This window comes from Theropithecus gelada, chromosome 15, assembly GCF_003255815.1.
Source record: "Theropithecus gelada isolate Dixy chromosome 15, Tgel_1.0, whole genome shotgun sequence".
In the NCBI taxonomy this organism is placed as follows: domain Eukaryota; kingdom Metazoa; phylum Chordata; class Mammalia; order Primates; family Cercopithecidae; genus Theropithecus; species Theropithecus gelada.
This window is the reverse complement of record NC_037683.1, coordinates 20,364,594-20,382,510: the sequence shown is the minus strand read 5'-3', so window position 1 is coordinate 20,382,510 and position 17,917 is coordinate 20,364,594. Positions and strand designations below refer to the sequence as shown.

At 43.0% G+C, this 17,917-nt stretch overlaps 1 protein-coding gene across 4 annotated transcripts in view; it reads right to left on the bottom strand.

Moving 5' to 3' along the window:
* CDK5RAP2 (CDK5 regulatory subunit associated protein 2) overlaps positions 1-17,917 on the bottom strand; it is a 185,775-nt gene that overhangs the window by 80,124 nt on the left and 87,734 nt on the right. For all 4 annotated transcript variants that reach the window (XM_025359182.1, XM_025359184.1, XM_025359185.1 and 1 more), the window contains exons 14-16: positions 16,731-16,874; positions 6,860-6,960; positions 1,319-1,449 (exon numbers count right to left, since the gene is read on the bottom strand). In XM_025359182.1, coding sequence (XP_025214967.1) covers positions 1,319-1,449; positions 6,860-6,960; positions 16,731-16,874 — 376 coding nt within the window. The remainder of the gene's footprint in view (positions 1-1,318; positions 1,450-6,859; positions 6,961-16,730; positions 16,875-17,917) is intronic.

The following is a 17,917-nucleotide window of genomic DNA, read 5'->3' as shown; positions in this document are numbered from 1 at the left end:
TTTCAATGTATGGTTTCATCTTAGGCCGTAGGTTTTCACTGTGGCCAACTGTGAATTATAATTTGCATATCAAGTATTGTGCCTGGAGACCATTCTGAATGGCACAAGAAAATGGTGATTTCAGTTTAAATGAGGGACTGATTCTGTTTAGGGGAAAATGCAGAAAAATTAGATGTGACCCACAAGGGCAGAACTCAAGGGAGATAAAAGTGTCTGATCTGTTTTTTTTTTACGGGCCCCAGAACCCTCACGGGAAACCAACATACTAAGTGCAGAAAGTGCCTGCTAGTGCTAAGACAGAAGAATCTCTGGTCACCGATGTAAGGATGTGCTTCCTCTGCAGCAAAGGTCAATTATAATAGGAAGGGGAGAAGCAGGGGATGGGGGGAAGATGTGTGTATATGTGTACTGAGCAAGGCATATCCACAAACAGTATCTCATTTAACACACACGTGTAAGAGTTGATACAACTAAAATACGGCACAGAATACTAGAAAGAGCTAAACTTAAAGGAAGATGCCTTGGCTCAAATCTGGGCACATCAACCCCCAGCTGAGCCTTGGTTTCCTCATCTGTAATATGAACGTAATACTTACTCTATCTAATGAGATGACTGTGAGGGTCACAGGTGGAAAGTCAGGTGCCTAGCACTGTGCCTCGTACATAGCAGATGCTCAAGAGATGTCAAACCTACCACTGTTATTATCAATTTTTACCATATGTGTCAGGCACCAGGCTAGAGATACAGAAGGGAATCAGATACCAACCCGAACTTTGAAGGGCTCAAGTTCTACCAGGGGAGAGGGTCAAATCTTAATATTACTGTGAGGAACACAGAAAACATATGTCCCACAGGACCCTCATGTTGTAGCCCTCCTTTAATGCATATACAGCACTAAAAACAGTGCTTCAACCTAAAACAGCGTCTCACCCATATGTGTGTATGGTCTTGGGCTCTCTGCAGTAGGTGCTGTGGTAGGCAGTACTCAGATGTTTTGGGCAGTGAGGGCTGTAATCCCCCAGAAAAGGGGATTGCAAGTGCCCAGGGATATTTGGAACTAGAAGTATCAAACGATGCAGAAAACAGTAGAGGCAGCGAGGAAGCAATCCTGCACCTGACGTTCGGCAGAATTTAGTACAACTTCCTGGGCTCTTCTACTAGGAAGGCTAACATCAGCATGGTCACCACAAAAAGGATCTCCAGACGAAATCCCGTGTATGCTTCATCCCTTAACAAATATTTAGGACTCTGGTGAAGTTCAGTTCATGCCCTCCAAGTGGAAAAACCAAAGAGAAGCACATAGAATAAAGTGTGTACCTTCCCGCCTCCGAATTTCGCTGATCTGCTCCTCCAAGGTCTTCCGCAAATTCTGATATGAAAGCACATCCCGCTCCAGTTGCTTCCGCAGGGCAAAAATGTTGTTTAACTCAGCCTGCAGGTTGTTGATACTTGGTAAAACAAGACACCAGAAGTTTTAAAAGAGACCTATTTGTACTTTTAGATGCAAAGCCCAGAAAGCGTTCCTGTGATTTTTATGTCATTTGTGTTTTTTTCTGGTTATAAAAGTAAATACAGGTTTACTATAGAAGATTTTAAATACAACAGTATAAAGAAAACAAAAATTACCAGGCTCCTACTACCAACTAACACACGGCAGACTGTATTTCCTTCCAATCTTTTCCCCTATGAGTAATTTACATGGCTGAAATAATACTAGACATACAATGCTGATATGCATTCCTCACTTCATAATTCCCTATATTTTTAGCAATTATTTGCAAACATCATTTTTAATGACCATATAATATTAAACTAGGTGAATGTCCTACCACTTACTTTAACTCATCCCCTATTAGTGGATACTTGGGTCATTTCCAAATTTTTGCTATAGGCATAACTAGGTGAAAATAATGTGATTCTCCAGTCCAGAACGTGTCTCTGTTCTGAACAATGCCCTGAGAGGGTTGGGTATAGAAAGGGAGGCTCCCCAGGGCCTGGGTGTCACTTGGACACCCAGGCTTCAGAAGAAAGGGAGACAGAGGACTCCTGCTGCGCTCCTCAAAAGAGTCATATTGGAAGTAAGGGTAGGGGACAGGTGGGAAGAGAAAAAAATAAAGGAAGAGTGAGTCAACAATAAGAGGGAGAAAAGGACTAATCTATTAGGGGCCAACAAAACTCCACTGTGATGGATTAACCACTCAGAAATGCATAGTATGAGTGGATTTTTATTCTGGGAGAGGAGACGTAGTGTTAAGCTGTACAGAGAGCTTGCATGGACTAGAAGCCCAAAACCCAGAGGAGGCCAAGAAAATGCACACCTCCCAGAATTTGCATTAATCTTGGGGAGCCCTGTCCAACAGAACTTTCTCCAGTGATGGAAATATTCTATACCTTCACTGTCAACTACAGTAGCCACTAGCTACAGGTGCCTACTGAGCATTTAAAATGTGGCTAATGTACCAAGGAACTAAAGGTTTCATTTTATTAAATTTACAGTAAGTTTAAATGTGAACAGCCACATGGCTAGTGGCTACTGAACTGGACAGTGCGGATCCATAGGAACGGCTTTGGACTCCTACTGATGTGCAATTGGCAGAGATCGGAACCACTTAAATCCAGCTCTCAGAAGAACATGGAGACCCCAGCTGACATCTGAATAGCATAAATAATGCTTCACTGTGCATCTCTGTGGTTAAAGCCTTGTTTGACATCCAGGTTGTTTTCTTAAGAAAGATTCCCAGCAATGCAATTACTGGGTCAAAGTATATGAACATTTTTAAGACTACTGAAACACATTAACAAATCAGACAGACTTCTTTTTTAGATACTAAGAGATCTATCACTCTCCATCCAGCGCCTATGGTTCCCTAAAAAGGTCCATCAATGCCATGAAATTATCTGCAAAAAATGAATGAATAGGAAGAGGGCCTATAAGCTTTCATCAGATTTTTCAAAAGGGATCAATAGCCCCCGAATGGTTAGAGGCAATTGCTCTAAATATGTGTGCCAGACTCCTCAAAGAAGCCCCACTTCTCCTTCAGTGACTTCCAGCTCCATCCATCGAACTGCACACATAAATCAACACACACTGGAAGGAAAATAAACCATGATGTCTAATCTTCTATGCTTGCTGCTTTGAGGACAGTTCATCGTGAAGCAGTCTTCATGCAAGGGAAAGGGCCCTACTAGCAACTTGTACCTAGTTCCATTTTAAGACAATCATAATGATCAATTTGTAAGGCTGATGAAAAACCTCACAGAGGTGTCACAGCACAGCACTCGCTTGGATGTGGTCGTGCTGCAGAGGCATTTAACCAGGGGGAAAAAAAGGAGGCTGTTTTAGAGACGCTTCTGTGATTAGGGCTGAGGAAAGCTAACTGCTTCACTCCCTCTTCCATTTTCTGACAGGGTGAAAAGTACACAGCTGCTGCTCCTGTGTCTGTCACTTATGTTTTCCCAACTTGAGAATCTTTTCAAGGTGTGAGGAGTTGGGAGAACAAAAGGTGCTTCACTCAGAAAAAAACAAAAACCTTCCTCTTCCTGAATTGGGGCGGGGCAGACAGGAGCAGAAACAAGGAGTCAGAGAGATCCAAGCTCAAATAGCACGTTACCACTACTGAGCAAGCCAGTTCAACTAACTGAGTCCTGATTTCCTCACACAAAATGGGGATAATAATACCTTTGCTTTGCGATTGTTTTGAGGAATAAATGAGATGTTACATGGGAAAGACATTAGGACAGAGGCTAACACATATGAGATGCTCAACGAGCATCATTTCCTTCCTTCCACATACTCCAACAACTCCCATCCAGAAGATAATATTTATGAGCCAAGATTGCTGATTTTCATGAGTTACAGCAACGATAATCACCTGGAGATGATTTTGCCCCCACCCCCCAGGGGACACTTGCCCATGTCTGGAAACATTCTGCGTTGTTACAACTGGCATGGGAGGACCAGGTGTGCCGACCTTCCCATGGTAGAGGCAGGGGATTGCTAAACATCTTACAAAGCACAGGACATGCCCTCATGATAAAAAAATTATCCAGCCCCAAAGCCTCATATTGCTGAGGCTGAGACACCCTGAGTTAAAGGGAAACGGTGCTAGTCCTCAAGATGGGGAGTGTATCAGCAAGAACCTGGCTTGGGAGTCAAGGCGACCTGAGCACTGATAATCCTTCACTGTGGAACACTGGGTGATACACAGCGTCTTAGAATGCACATTTCCACTTCCGTAATTTGGGGATAATCCGCCAACTTCTAAGTGCTGCTGTGAAGAATAAAAATGTAAAAGTGAAAGGATCAACCACATTCTTACAATGAGTTTCCTCCCTTCTTGACCTTCCTTTCCAATTTTAATCATAGTACATCATCTGTCTCCAGGGTCATCCACCTTTCCTGCCAATTTCCAGAATGAACAGTGCTGGAGTTACAAAAAGGAGCTCTACCTTCCTTAGCCCACATTCTGCCCTCTGGATATGCCAAGGTCTGAGGAATCAAAAACCTCCTGCAAACTAAGTTTCTGCATAATGGAATATTAAGACATATATAAGCTTTTCATGTTGTCATTATTCTTAAGAAATCTTACCATTTACTGAGTGCTTACTACATGCCAGGAAGTATTAGGTCTTTAAACAGTGTTCTCTCTGGTTTCAACAGAACCCTGTAAAGTAGGTAGATATCTAAGTAGGTAGGTAAGTAGGCAGACCAGCCAATCTCAATTTCTCAAACGCACTGAGGCTCAGGGTGAGAAATTACTTACCCAAGAGCTCAGGGCTGCTGAGTGGCACAGCTGAGATGTGGACCCAGGTCTGTCTCCTACTAAATGTATTACAAGTCTGAAGATGAACAGGAAACCTTTTAAGAATCCTTGTTAGTCCTGGTTAGTCCTTGTTAGTCTGAGTTAGCCCTGACCCGCCTCAGTCCCATCCAAGTTTTCATTCATTAAGAAAGAGCCTGTGAAACTTGGGAGCCCCTCATGAAGCTGAGAAGACTCAGGCACAACCATATCCACCCACAAGGCCTCTGAGTACCCAGAATCAACCTGGCTCCTATCCAGAGAAGCTGTGGGATTGAAATGAAATGTGTCCATTCCTCTGTGAGTTTCCACACATGACTCAACCCCCCACGCCCCCGACCCCTCGCTCCCCCGCCAGCTCCCCCAACACCACTCGCCAAGTGAAAATGACCAGCAGCTGAGGTTTCTTGAAAAAACTCACTTTCAGAGAGTGACGCCTACTCCCAGAATTTCAGCGGCATGTTTTCGTTTTCCCTAAACTCATTTCCCATGAAAAAATCTGGAAATTATCTCATAATTTAGAAGATCAACACAGCGGGGAGGGGCATTCCTGCACAGAACATTTCCCAAGTGCCTACTCTGTACCAGGCCCTGGGGAGCCGAGACAGTAAGGTGGGACCCCTGCCCTGAGGTGAGGAGGCACAGCAGGCACAGACCTACATAAGGTGACCTCCCCACGCAGGGCAGAAACACAGAGGCAACTGTTCTGGGGATTAGCGGGGCCGCTTGACAAAGGTAACATTCAAGCTAAATTCTAAAGGACTGGGAGGAGACAAAGTAGGGGAAAGGTTGAGAATAGAAGGGTAGGAAACACAGGTGAAGGTATAGCCCAGGGAACAATAAAGAGTTCACTATGGTGAGAGTAGAGGACATACAAGAGGGAGAAATGAGGGGTGATTCTTTTTTAACTTTTTATTATAGAAAAGTTTAGACACATATAAAAGGGGGAAAAAAAAAACACTACCGTAATGAACTGCTCCTCCATCTACACATACCTCAGCCCCAACGATCAGAGAACCAGGGCCAATCTTGTTCTTTTGATATCCCCACCCTCCTCCTCAGCTTCTGCACAGTTTGGAAATGAATCCCAGACATCATACCTTTCAACTGTACCCATCCCACTGTGTAGAGAGTGGTGGCCAACACTTGTAATCCCAGCACTGTGGGAGGTGGAGGTGGGTGGATGCTGAGGTCAGGAGATCGAGACCATCCTGGTTAACACAGTGAAACACTGTCTCTACTAAAAATGCAAAAAATTATCCGGGTGTGGTGGTACGTGCCTGTAGTCCCAACTACTTGGGAGGCTGAGGCAGGAGAATCGCTTGAACCTGGGAGGCGGAGGTTGCAGTGAGCAGAAATCACACCACTGCACTCCAGCCTGGGCAACAGAGCAAGACTCAATCTCAAAAAAAAAAAAAGGATTTCTCAATTCTGAGAAATCCCTGAGGCCAACCCTGCATGTACAGATACGTGGACAGAGGCCCAGAGCAGCACTTGCCTGTGGACACACAGCTAGAAAGTGGGAGAGCCAGGGCTAGAACAAGGCCTTTCAATCCTAGAGTTGGCTCTCCCCACCACACCTTGCTGGCAGCAACTCATTTCAGCAATTCTGCAGAGACAGGAAGACTTGTTTGAGTCCCAGGGTTCTGTCACTTGACAGCTGCGTGACTTTCAGCAAGTAACTTACCCTATCTTAGTTTTCATGACCTTATAGAAAACAGGGATAGCATTATTATTACTTCACAGAAAGGCTGTGAGGATCATATGAGATAATACACAAAGAAGCACTTTCTAAATATACAATAAAGTATTTTTAAAACCTGAGTAATCATGATTTTAAAACCTAAGTAATCAATTTTGTTGCCAAAAATCAGACAATTCTTGATAGAAAACAGGTGCATGTGACTATTAAATAGTGCAATCGCCACCCAAGCTTTATAAGCTCCATAAGCAAACTGGTAGGGTGTTGCTGCCTTAGAGATCACCAGCACTGATTGAAGGGATGCGTGTGTGTGTGTGTTCGCATTCACATGTATGATGTCCAGACAGAAACCCTTACCTGTCTGATTCCTGCAGAGATTTGACCAGATGGGTATAGATGTCCTGCTCTTTCTTTAAGACCTGAATCAGCTCTTGATAGTCTGATGATTGTTTCTCTTCCTGGAAATGACAAAGGGCATTTGACATTAAGGGAAGAGTTTTGAAAGAGTACATCCTTATATTATGCAAACATATGTAGCTAGTCCCAGTTTTTAAAACCAAACAAAGGTGAGGCCCTGTGCCTGGCTCTGGCTCAGGCCACAGTCAGAGAGCACCACCTTCAGGAGGAGTGGGAAATGACTGTCCATCACTTATCCCAGAACGAAGCTGAGAGCTGAGCTTCCAATACTGCTTCCAACAGCTGCTAGGAAGACACATCAGTTATGGGATTGGCCCATCGTGAGACTGTCATCCCTCAGAGCTGCTGGTCACCGTTTCTACAACACTACAAAAAAATGTCTTTCCATATTCACTGTTGCTCCAAAGAAGAGAAATTCACAAACCAAAACCTGGCAAGTACTGGGGACTAGGGATTTAGTGACAGTCAAGTAGAAGAGGTCAACTGAGGCATTCTTGGGAGGCACCAGAGCACAGTGATGATGAAGAGATCTGAGCTGGATCTCTGCCACTTACTGGAGGTATGATCTTGGGTAAGTAGCTTAACAAAACTCTTTGAGCTTCGGTCTCCTCATTTATGAAATGGGGATGTCATTTTATGAATTCACATTCACAAATGTGAAATTTTTTAATGTTCAAAATTTGGTTCTGCCACCTACCAGTTCTGAGACTCTGGGAAGTTACTTATTAGGAGCCTTGGTATTCTCACCTGTAAAACTGGTGGACAATTACCACTGCCTTGTGGAGTTATGGAGCAGATGAAATATAAACTGTGTACTGTAAGGAACCAGGGATACCTGGAGAAATTGCTGATTCCCATATTAGGACAAGGAAAATCAGGAACAACAAAAGATATGTGTATAGCATTTTATTGTGCCAAAATATGAGGAAGTGCTTATAGAACAGTGGTTGCCAGGGGCTGGAGGGATGAGGATATGGGAGATGTTGGTGAAAGGGAACAAAGTTTTAGTTATGCAAGATGAATAAATTCCAGAGATGTAATACACAGCATGATGACTATAAGTAACAATATCCTGGCCAGGCACAGCGGCTCACATCTATAATCCCAGCTCTGTGGGAGGCCAAGGTGGGAGAATCACTTGAGGCCAGGAGTTCAAGATCAGCCTGGGCAACATAGTGAGACCCCATCTCTACAAAAAAGTAAAAAATAAAAACATGCGCAGGATATGGTGGCATGCCCCTATAGTCCCAGCTACTTGGGAGGCTAAGAGAGGAGGATCCCTTGAGCCCAGAAGTTTGAGGCTGCAATGAGCTAGAATCATGCCACTGCACTGAAGCCTGGGCAACAGAGCAAGACCCTGAAATAACAAGCAAACAAACAAAAAAATACTGTATTTTACACTTGAAACGTGCCAAGAAGGTAGAGCTTAGGTTTTTTCATCACACAAAAAAAGGTAACAATGTGAGATGATAGATATGCCAATTAATTTGATTATGGTGATCATTTCACAATGTGTGTGTATATATATATATCAAAACATCTAGTGTACCTTAAATATATGCAATTTTAATTTGTCAATTATAACTCAAAGCTGAAAAAATTTTTTAAAGAAATGCTTAAATAATGATGGAATGTTGTCAAAAGGACACACAGAGCCAGTTTGGAAAGGCTCCCACAAGCAAAATCTGGGGATGATTTGAGCATTGAAATAAATAATGAGTAATGGTTTATAATCCACTGATAATAACTGATAGTAACAGATTATAATCCACCAAATAAAATAGGAATTCATAAATCCATACTGATATGAATAGGAGGGGAAAAGAGTAGGTTTTTCTTTATAGAAAAATGATGACTAATAAATGTAGAAAGAATGAGGGAATTAGAAAAATCACCCTTCGCCAGCCATCACAGTAATAAATAATTACCAAGAAACACAAAAGGATGCTAAAACTAGTAGGTAAAAGTTTGAAGATCAAGATACTTACATAGACTCAAAACACCTCCCCCAAAATATTTATTAAATACAAAGGGAAAAAAGCATAACTAGACAGTCAAGACACCTGGCAGACACTATCTTGATAAAGTTATCAAAGTTAGCATGGCTAGTAATGGGGCAAATCCAACTGTGTACCATCAGACAGGACACAATGAGAAGAATACAGCATCGCTACCATGATATTCCTGCCAAAGATGCATAAACTGAATCTAATCAGCAAGAAAACACCAGACAAACAACCCAAACTGAAGGGACATTCTTGCGGTATAACTGGCCTGGGCACTTCAAAAGTGCCAAGGTTATGAAAGTCAAGGAAAGATTTTAGAACTGCTCCAAACTAAAGACTAAAGAATCATGACTATTAAATGCAAGGCATGATCCTAAATAGGATCCTTTTGCTACAAAGGGTGTTACTGAGACAAGTGATGAAATTCGAATGAGTCTAAGGATTAGAAGGTAGTGTTGAAGGAAATTAGTCCAGGCTAATTTCCTGGTTGTAGTGGCTGGGCTGAGGTTATACAGGAGAATGTTGCTGCTTATAAGAAATACACATTAGCACATTCAGAGGGGACAAGGCTTCACATTGGCAACTTTCAGAAGGCTCAGAAAAAATACAATCCTTTATTTTTGTACTTTTCTACAAATTTAAAACGATTTCAAAATAAGAAAAAACGTTAAAATGAAGTTAATGCATACAGAATATCCAGCACAGTGCCTATCACCAACTAAGTGCTCTCTAAATGCTGGAGGCGGATGTTCAGTTCGTGAAGAAATTGGGGCTGCAAACAGCCTTTGTAGTTCACATTGACTTGCGTTTTCTCCTAAAGCTAAGATACCACCTACGACAGGGGTTTTCAACCTGATTAAAATTTACAGGCTGAAGGAATATGAGCAAGGGAAAAAAATTACATCTCTATTTCCACTAACCTCTAACTGAAATTTAGCATTACCTTCAATTATGAATTGAAGGAATACTGCTATTGCTACAAACCATAGTAATACTAGTGGTATTACCTTGACTTTGTCATCAAAAGAAATAGTTATTTTGTATATATTGCAGATATCTCAAAATATTCATTCTTATCACTACTTCATAACTACGGTAGTTACTTATACTCACCACCATATCTTACTATTTAACATATTAATAAGGAAGCACCATTTCCATAGCATAATTTATATTTTGATAACCTAATTTCAAAATATTTGGTTTCCTTTAGAATCCTACATATATATTATATGCATTTAAACAGTTTTTCAAGATAGGGGTCTCTGGCTTCAGTAGATTCCCAACAGGATGCAGAGGGCAAAAAAGGTGAAGAAGCCCTGATCCAGGGGAATACTGTTATGCTTCCAATCCTGACAAAACAAGGCCAAGGCACCACCTGCCAATTAAAGCTTTTAAATGCTAAACCACCAGTCTGGTCATGATAAGTTAGTCATCCAGACTGCTGGAAATGTCAGGCCCTTTTGTAAATCATGCCACATGTCACTGGCACAAGGAGTTCCCAAATGCCTTTTGTACACAACAACAGAATCATGTGGGATTCTCTCAGCTCCCACCTGCACACAACCACGTGTGCAGCCAGAGGACCTCAGAGAAGAGTGGGAAGGATTTAAAGAGGACGTCAAGACCAAGGAGGCTCTCCAGGACCAGTACGCCAGCCATCATGCTAAGTGCTTTCCAGGCATTTTCTCATTTAATCTTCATAATGACCCAATGTGCTTACGTGTTACTACACTCCCTATTTTAGAGATGAGGAAACTGTGACACAGAAGGCTGTTCATGCTGAAGGTCACGATGGTGAGGCCAGGTGTGGGCTTCAAGGCCCATTCTCTTCAGCCCACCCATCACTGCCCTATAATAGATGCCTTAAATATAATGCATCTGGGTGCTTGGTAAGGGTAACATCATCACTGTCAGCCACATAAAGGCCAGCCAAAGAAAATAAGAAAAGCCAGTGACAAAAATAAGAAAATCTATTGTTTCTTGAGCACCTAGCATGAGTGGCAGTGATGATTAAGAATGTGTGACTTTATGAACTATGCGACCTTGAACAAGTTACTCAACCTCTCTATGTCAACATTCTTTTTCTTTCCTTTTTTTTTTTTTTTTTCAGATGGAGTCTTGCTCTGTCACCCAGGCTGGAGTACAGTGGCGCGATCTCTGCTCACTGCAACCTCCACCTCCTGGGTTCAAGCAATTCTCCTGCCTCAGCCTTCCAAGTAGCTGGGACTACAGGCGCACGCCACCACACCCAGCTAATTTTTTGTATTTTAGTAGAGACGGGGTTTCACCGTGTTGTCCAGGCTGGTCGTGAACTCCTGAGCTCAGGCAATCCTCCTGCCTCAGCCTCCCAAAGTGCTGGGATTACAGGCGTGAGCCACCGTGCCTGGCCTGTATGCTAATATTCTTACCTCTAAGTAGTGGTAATAATTCTACATACGTCCTGGAGCATAAAAGAGATTAAATGAGTTAATCCAGACAAAGTTCTCAGAATGATGCCTGGCGTGAAGCAAACATTTGATAAATGTCAGCTGTTACCATTATTCTTATGCTCCAAGTGCTATACTAGCTACTGACATATTATCTCTAGTTGCCACAGCATTCCAGGGAACTTCTCATTTTTCAGATGATGAAACTGACTCTGTAGGAGCAGAAGTAACTTGTTAGAGTCCACTAAGCTAGTAACTGGTAAAGTCAGAATTTGTGCCTAAGTATGTAACTTCAAAGCCAACCAAGAAAGATTGGGGAAAAAAACAGTAAACATGGATTTCTGATGGATGGCACAGACACTCCAGGAATGTATACCTGTAGGACCCAGTATCTTAACAGGACCTCTGCAGGCTGGCTGTTAGTCCTACAGGAGGACAGCCCACTGCCTGCCACACCAGGGCCTGGATCTCAGTTCAGGCTCTTTTCTTCTTTCTGGCAGCTATTCCAAAGGTTCCTCAGAATTTTCAGGCCACCACTCTCCTCAGCTCCTGCCCTCCTCCCTTCCTCCTGCCCTTGCATCTCAGTGGAACTGGGAAATCCCTCCACCAGAGTCCTGGGGGGGGATGCCTATCCCCCCGAGACCCAGTGCTGTCATTTACCATTCTCCACTGGCACACTCGAGAGCACTTTACAGGATCTGCTCAGGCCAAACCTCATCAGGAAGCCCTTCCTTGACTGACACAGATGTCCTCCTCCAGACCCCAGAGCTGGCATGCCAGCCACCTGTTTACAAGGCTGAGGGCTCCTGGCAAGCAGCAGTGTCCTGAGCTAGGCACAGTGTCTGGCACAAATCAAACGCTGCCACAAATAATTGCTAAACTGATGATTAAGTAGGTAAGAGGGGAACTCAGAGACCGATATGAATCTTAAGAGCAGAGATTCCTGGGGATATTTTGCATAATGGAAGTCAGAGTGAGTCAACGTCTTCCTAGAAGCAAATTGCTTACCCATGTTAAATAAATGAACTCTTTGAAGCCATTTGGGTCCCATTTCATCAATCACCTATTCCCCTGTGTTGAATCATGCCCCATTAGAATGAAGTCATTTGGCTCCCTCAGCAGAGCTGACAAACCAGTAGATCTCCTCGGCACACAGGCAGGCGGCCAGGATGCCCAGAGGGGAGTCATGAGAAGCACCTGCTCAGCAGGAGCAACCAACCCCCACTCTCCCCTCTCCACCCAGCCCCTCCAAACAAAAAGCAACCCAGACAGTAGGTCTCTCAGTGCAGAGAAGACTCATCACTGCTGCACATCTGCTGTGTGTCTGGCTCTGCGATGTGTTCTCCATGGCCCTTGGAATGACCACCCCGCTCACCCCATTCCCCTGCCTCACCTGAGAACTGTCCCTACAACACAGGGGTGAGTCCCAAGAAGACTCCTCTCCTTTGTAAGCCAGGCCCTGGGCTCACTTGCTAAACCAGTACAGTTCTCTCCCAAGAACTGAGAGATTTAAACCAAGACACCAGACAGCTGGGAGTCTCTGGGTCTGTGTCATGTCACCGACAGAGCCCTAGAGTCTGGGACTTCTGTGGTTGAGGTCCATGGTGCTGCCCCAGTTTCACCCTCCCCAAAGTGTGGCTGCTCAAGTCTTGCCTGGCATCTGTGACAGCCTCAAGTCTGCTCCCAATCAATATTCCCTTTCATGGTGGTTGTGCTCAAACTATCCAATGTGAGGTTCTGTGGCCTGCAACCAAAAGAACCTTAACTAATCCACTTCCATTATTTCTAATCCTCTCAAAAGGCAGGCATGTAACTGTCCACTTCACAGATGAGGAAAGTGAGTTTCAGAGGCATTAAGTGAGTTGCCCAAGATCACAGACCTAGTGAGTAGTAGGACTGGCATTCTGACGCCAAAGCCGGGCATTTTCTACTTTACCATAGTTTCCTTAATGACTTGAAGGAAACACATGTAACGTGCAGACCACATCTAAAGAGACAGCAGACCTGTAATGAGAAAGCTTAATGGATCACTTCTTGGTAATCAGGCAATTTAGAGGCCTGGTAGGTAGATGGGGTCTATTTCAGTAGCTATGTCACAGCCCTGCAACAAAGACATTAATTTTAATACTCGGAAAATTCAGCAGCGATGTCCCAACCATGTCAATAACCAAGCTATCAATCTCTGGCTGCAGTAAGTTAAATATGGTCAGTGTGTTGTGCTCTCTATTCTTCAATTCCCTAGTCATCTAGCATTAATTCTCAGGATCACACAATGATTAGAAGGAAAACAGACTGCTCAGAGTCTATGGAGACATGATCATAGCCTCAAGTTCTTTCTAGAAGTGGGCAGAGGATAAAGTCTAAACCAACACAAAATAGCCAAGGGCACAGCAGAATAAATTCACATTTTCTACAAAGAAAGAACTATGATCTGAAAAGCACACCTTTCTTGGGGCCGGGGGAGTGGGGGGTACGACTGTAAGGCTGCAACAGTTGGGATTTCTTAAAGTGACACCAGAAATTTACAATTCTTAAGTGATCACTTAAAATTCTTTTGTTGCTGTTGTTTTGTTTTTTAAAAAGACTGGGTCTCAGCCAGGAGAGGTAGCTCATGCCTGTAATCCCAGTAATTTGGGAGTATGAGGCAGGAGGATCACTTGAGGTCACGAGTTTGAGACCAGCCTGGCCAACGTGGTGAAACCCTGTCTCTACCAAAACTACAAAAAAATTAGCCAGGCATGGTGGCACATGCCTAGAATCCTACATACTTGGGAGGCTGAGGTGGGAGAATTACTTGAACCCGGGAGGCGGAGGTTGCAGTGAGCCAAGATCATGCCACTGCACTCCAGCCTGGGTAACAGAGCAAGACTCTATCTCAATAAATAAATAAAGAGACTGGGGCTCACTCTGTGACCCAGGCTGGAGTGCAGTGGCACGATCATAGTTCACTCCAGCTTCAAACTCCTGGGCTCAAGCAATCTTCTTGCCTCACTCCTGAGTAGCTGCGACTACAGACATGCACCACTATGCCAACCTGATTTTTATATATATTTTTTTTTTTTTTTTTTGTAGATGCTGGGGTCTTACTAGGTTGCTAAGACAGGTCTCCAACTCCTGGCCTCAAACAATCCCCCTGTCTCAGTCTCCCACAATGCTAGGATTACAGGTGTGAGCTATGATGCCTGGCCAGTAAATCTCTATCTACAATTTGCAATTCATCTTGCAGAACACAATTAAAGCCTTTGCTAAAATACTTAGGTATTTGACACAGTAATTTAAATATCACCAGGATCTGAATATTACCAAAATGCCAGCCAGTACCTTTATATTTCTGGTCATATGAAGTACCTCACCTAGCACAAAAAAACTAAAAACAAAATGATAAAACTGAAATTTTAAAATACGCAACCTGTCCAATAAATTTATAAACATTTTGTTCAATATTTACATAATTTTTTTTGGGGGGGGGGGAGGAGTCTCGCTCTGTCGCCAGACTGGAGTGCAGTGGCACAATCTCGGCTCACTGCAACCTCCGCCTCCCGGGTTCAAGCAATTCTCCTGCCTCAGGCTCGTGAGTAGCTGGGATTAAGGGCACGCACCACCACACCCAGCTGATTTTTGTATTTTCAGTAGAGACGGGATTTCACCATGTTGGCCAGGATGGTCTCTATCTCTTGACCTCGTGATCCACCTGCCTCAGCCTCCCAAAGTGCTGGGATTACAGGAGATACTTTTTACATGACTAAAATGTGATTCAAAATAGCATTTTAGTTTAACTAAATACATTCATAGTAATGAAGATATTTCCATCTAAAATAACCTGATGAGCTGCTATCTTGGTGTGAAACAGACTATGCCTTATATTACAGGTTAATGTGAATCTTAGCCAACTAAAGTTGGTCAAAATCAAATTAACTAAACGCTAGTTAGAATCACAAAATATTAGCCCTCTGAGATTTAGTTATAAGACTTGCCCCAGGTTACGTAAGTGAAATGACAGAGTCAACAGGGAGAAATCCAGGCCTCCAGATTGCTGGCCCAGCCCAAGGGCTCCACAAGTCCATGCTGATGCTCTCAAGAGAGACAGCAAAATGCAAATACACAAACGGTCAGAATTAAGAAACAGCTCCAACTGCTCAGCCAATGATACCCCCAGGACAAGCTCTGATACTGAGCAGATACACAGCACAGTGGCTAGCACTGGTTGCTAAAATACTGAAATACTTCCACACCAGTTGGAAAATAAACCCTGGTCCATCCACTCCAACCACGCTAGCTGCCCTGGTCCCTAGTAGTTTTTAAACTACAGGGTTTGTGCCTGGCACAGGAGCAGGCCTCCAGGTCCCCACTCCAGCCCTAGTGCCCAAGTCTTTTCTGAAGGCTGATGCCCATGCTGTACCAGTTGTTAATTATTTTGAGAATCACCCTTCACAAACCTGCAAGTCACAATCAGAGCCATTCATCAGAAAACTAATTTGCATAAGAGTTCTCTATCTTCCAAATGTATGAACTTAATTTAAGCCAGTTTTTTTTTTTTTTTTTTTAAAGTTAATTCTTTTCCTTTCCCATATCTGGCTGCCTGGTTGCATTATTCATTCATTCACTCAACAAATATTTACACAGCCAGGCAACAGGCTGAACACTGGGATTTGGAACATGTGCCAGTTCCCTACCCTAGAAGTGCCTGCCCATGGTGCTATACAGGAGCCCAGGTGAGGGCAAGCAGAAAGGTGGATCCCGTAACTTCAATGCACAGAGTAAGTGCCATGAGGGGCACTTACTAGAGGGGACCGCACTACTAAGCAGGATCAGGAAAGACTCCAGAGAGAAGGTGACACTAAGATGGCACCTGCAGAGATGTTCAGGAGTTAGCATGTAAACAAGGAGGGAAAAATCATTCCAGGCAGATGGAACTACACATGCAAAGACACAGAGAGGTACAAACATGGTGTTTTCAGGAATCTATAAGAAATTTGCTATTGCTGGAGATGAAAGAAAATGAGATTGGAAAGATGATTTGGGGCCAGATAAGAAAGGGCCTGCTGTGCCATTTTTTGTGTGAATTTAAACAGGAACACTTACAAAACACTTGGGATTACACAGTTCTTAAGAGGTGAGCCCTGATAGAGCAAATGAGGCTTCTGGTTCAACAAGCTGTGATTTCTCAGTTTCGTGTGCAGTGCAAAGACTAATACTCAGTTGAAGGATATTAATCTGTAATGTGGTAGGCTAAGAACTCCTCCTCCTACCTGTTGTAGACTCAATTATCAACAAGAAGGCATTTGAGGATCTCTAGATCAAAGGAGTTATCAAGCATGTTTCAAAAAAGTATATGAATCCATTCGCATGTGAATGTCCAATTTCAGTCAAGCTTACCTTAGAGAAGATGGTTTTGCTGCCTGGTGACTGTTGAGAAGGGCACTTTTCTGTTATTAAGCCTTCACTCCTGAGCTCGAGATCCTCTGCAGTCATTAAATAGCGGTTCTGTTGTATTACTTCCAAATCTTTTTCATTGAATTTCTAATGAAATAAAACAAATTATAAGGAAGTTGACATCAAGAAAAAAATATTAAGAAATTGTCCCAAACTCCTTAAGGAAAAATATTTTGTTTTTTCACAGTACTCCTATATCCCCTACATAATTTTCATCATTCCAAAATACTAGGCAATTACAAAACTGTCATGCAACTCCATTTCTATGCTGTTACAATTTGCAGAATAGCTGCATGCCAGCAAAGCAGAGCCAAGGACGGTGGCAGTCGCTACAAACCATACTCGCTCGCCCCCACTGTGACTACCTTCCAGAGGGTGTGGAGGACAAAGTCAGGCTCTGACCCAACAGACCTGGTTCCAAACCTAGGTGCATCCTGCTCAGGATGCGATCGTTTCCAGCCCTGCAGGCTTATGGAGATGATTACAAGACTTGTACATCAAAACCCAACGAAGTCTTAATCTCTCTTGAAATGTTACAAATTTGGTTAAAACTTGAACTGTCCATATCCAAAAGGAGATCTGACTTCCAGGAAAAAAAGCCAGGACTGCAAATATTGCTTTAGGGTCTGGTCACATATGAAAGGCTCCCTCATGATCACACACAATACGATTCCACTGACTGAACCCTTCAGAAGATCTAACATCCAACAACACAACAGGACTGGAGACCGTATCGCTAGTCTTCTGCATGGAATCTATTCCTAACTATTTAAAATCCTGGTAACTCCTGAACTAGGATTCTGTCCACTCTTGTCAAAAATTAAGGGTAAGAACCACATCTTATTCCTAAGCACCTAGCAGAATTAATGTATCCTTTCAAATTTTTATAAGAAATTAGGTGAACACAAACAAAAAAAGTAGAGGTAATTCTTTATAAAAACCCATTGAACTGTAATAGAAAGAACTAGGAATCAAATAACCAATACTGACTTTCTAGAATTGTAACAATACAGGTGTGCTTAAATTACACCATTCATTTTCATTTTTCTAAAGTCCAATTACAGATATATATAGTTTAACAGTCAAATAGTACTACAAGGCTTAAGTGGAAAATGGTGTCCTCTCCCTCT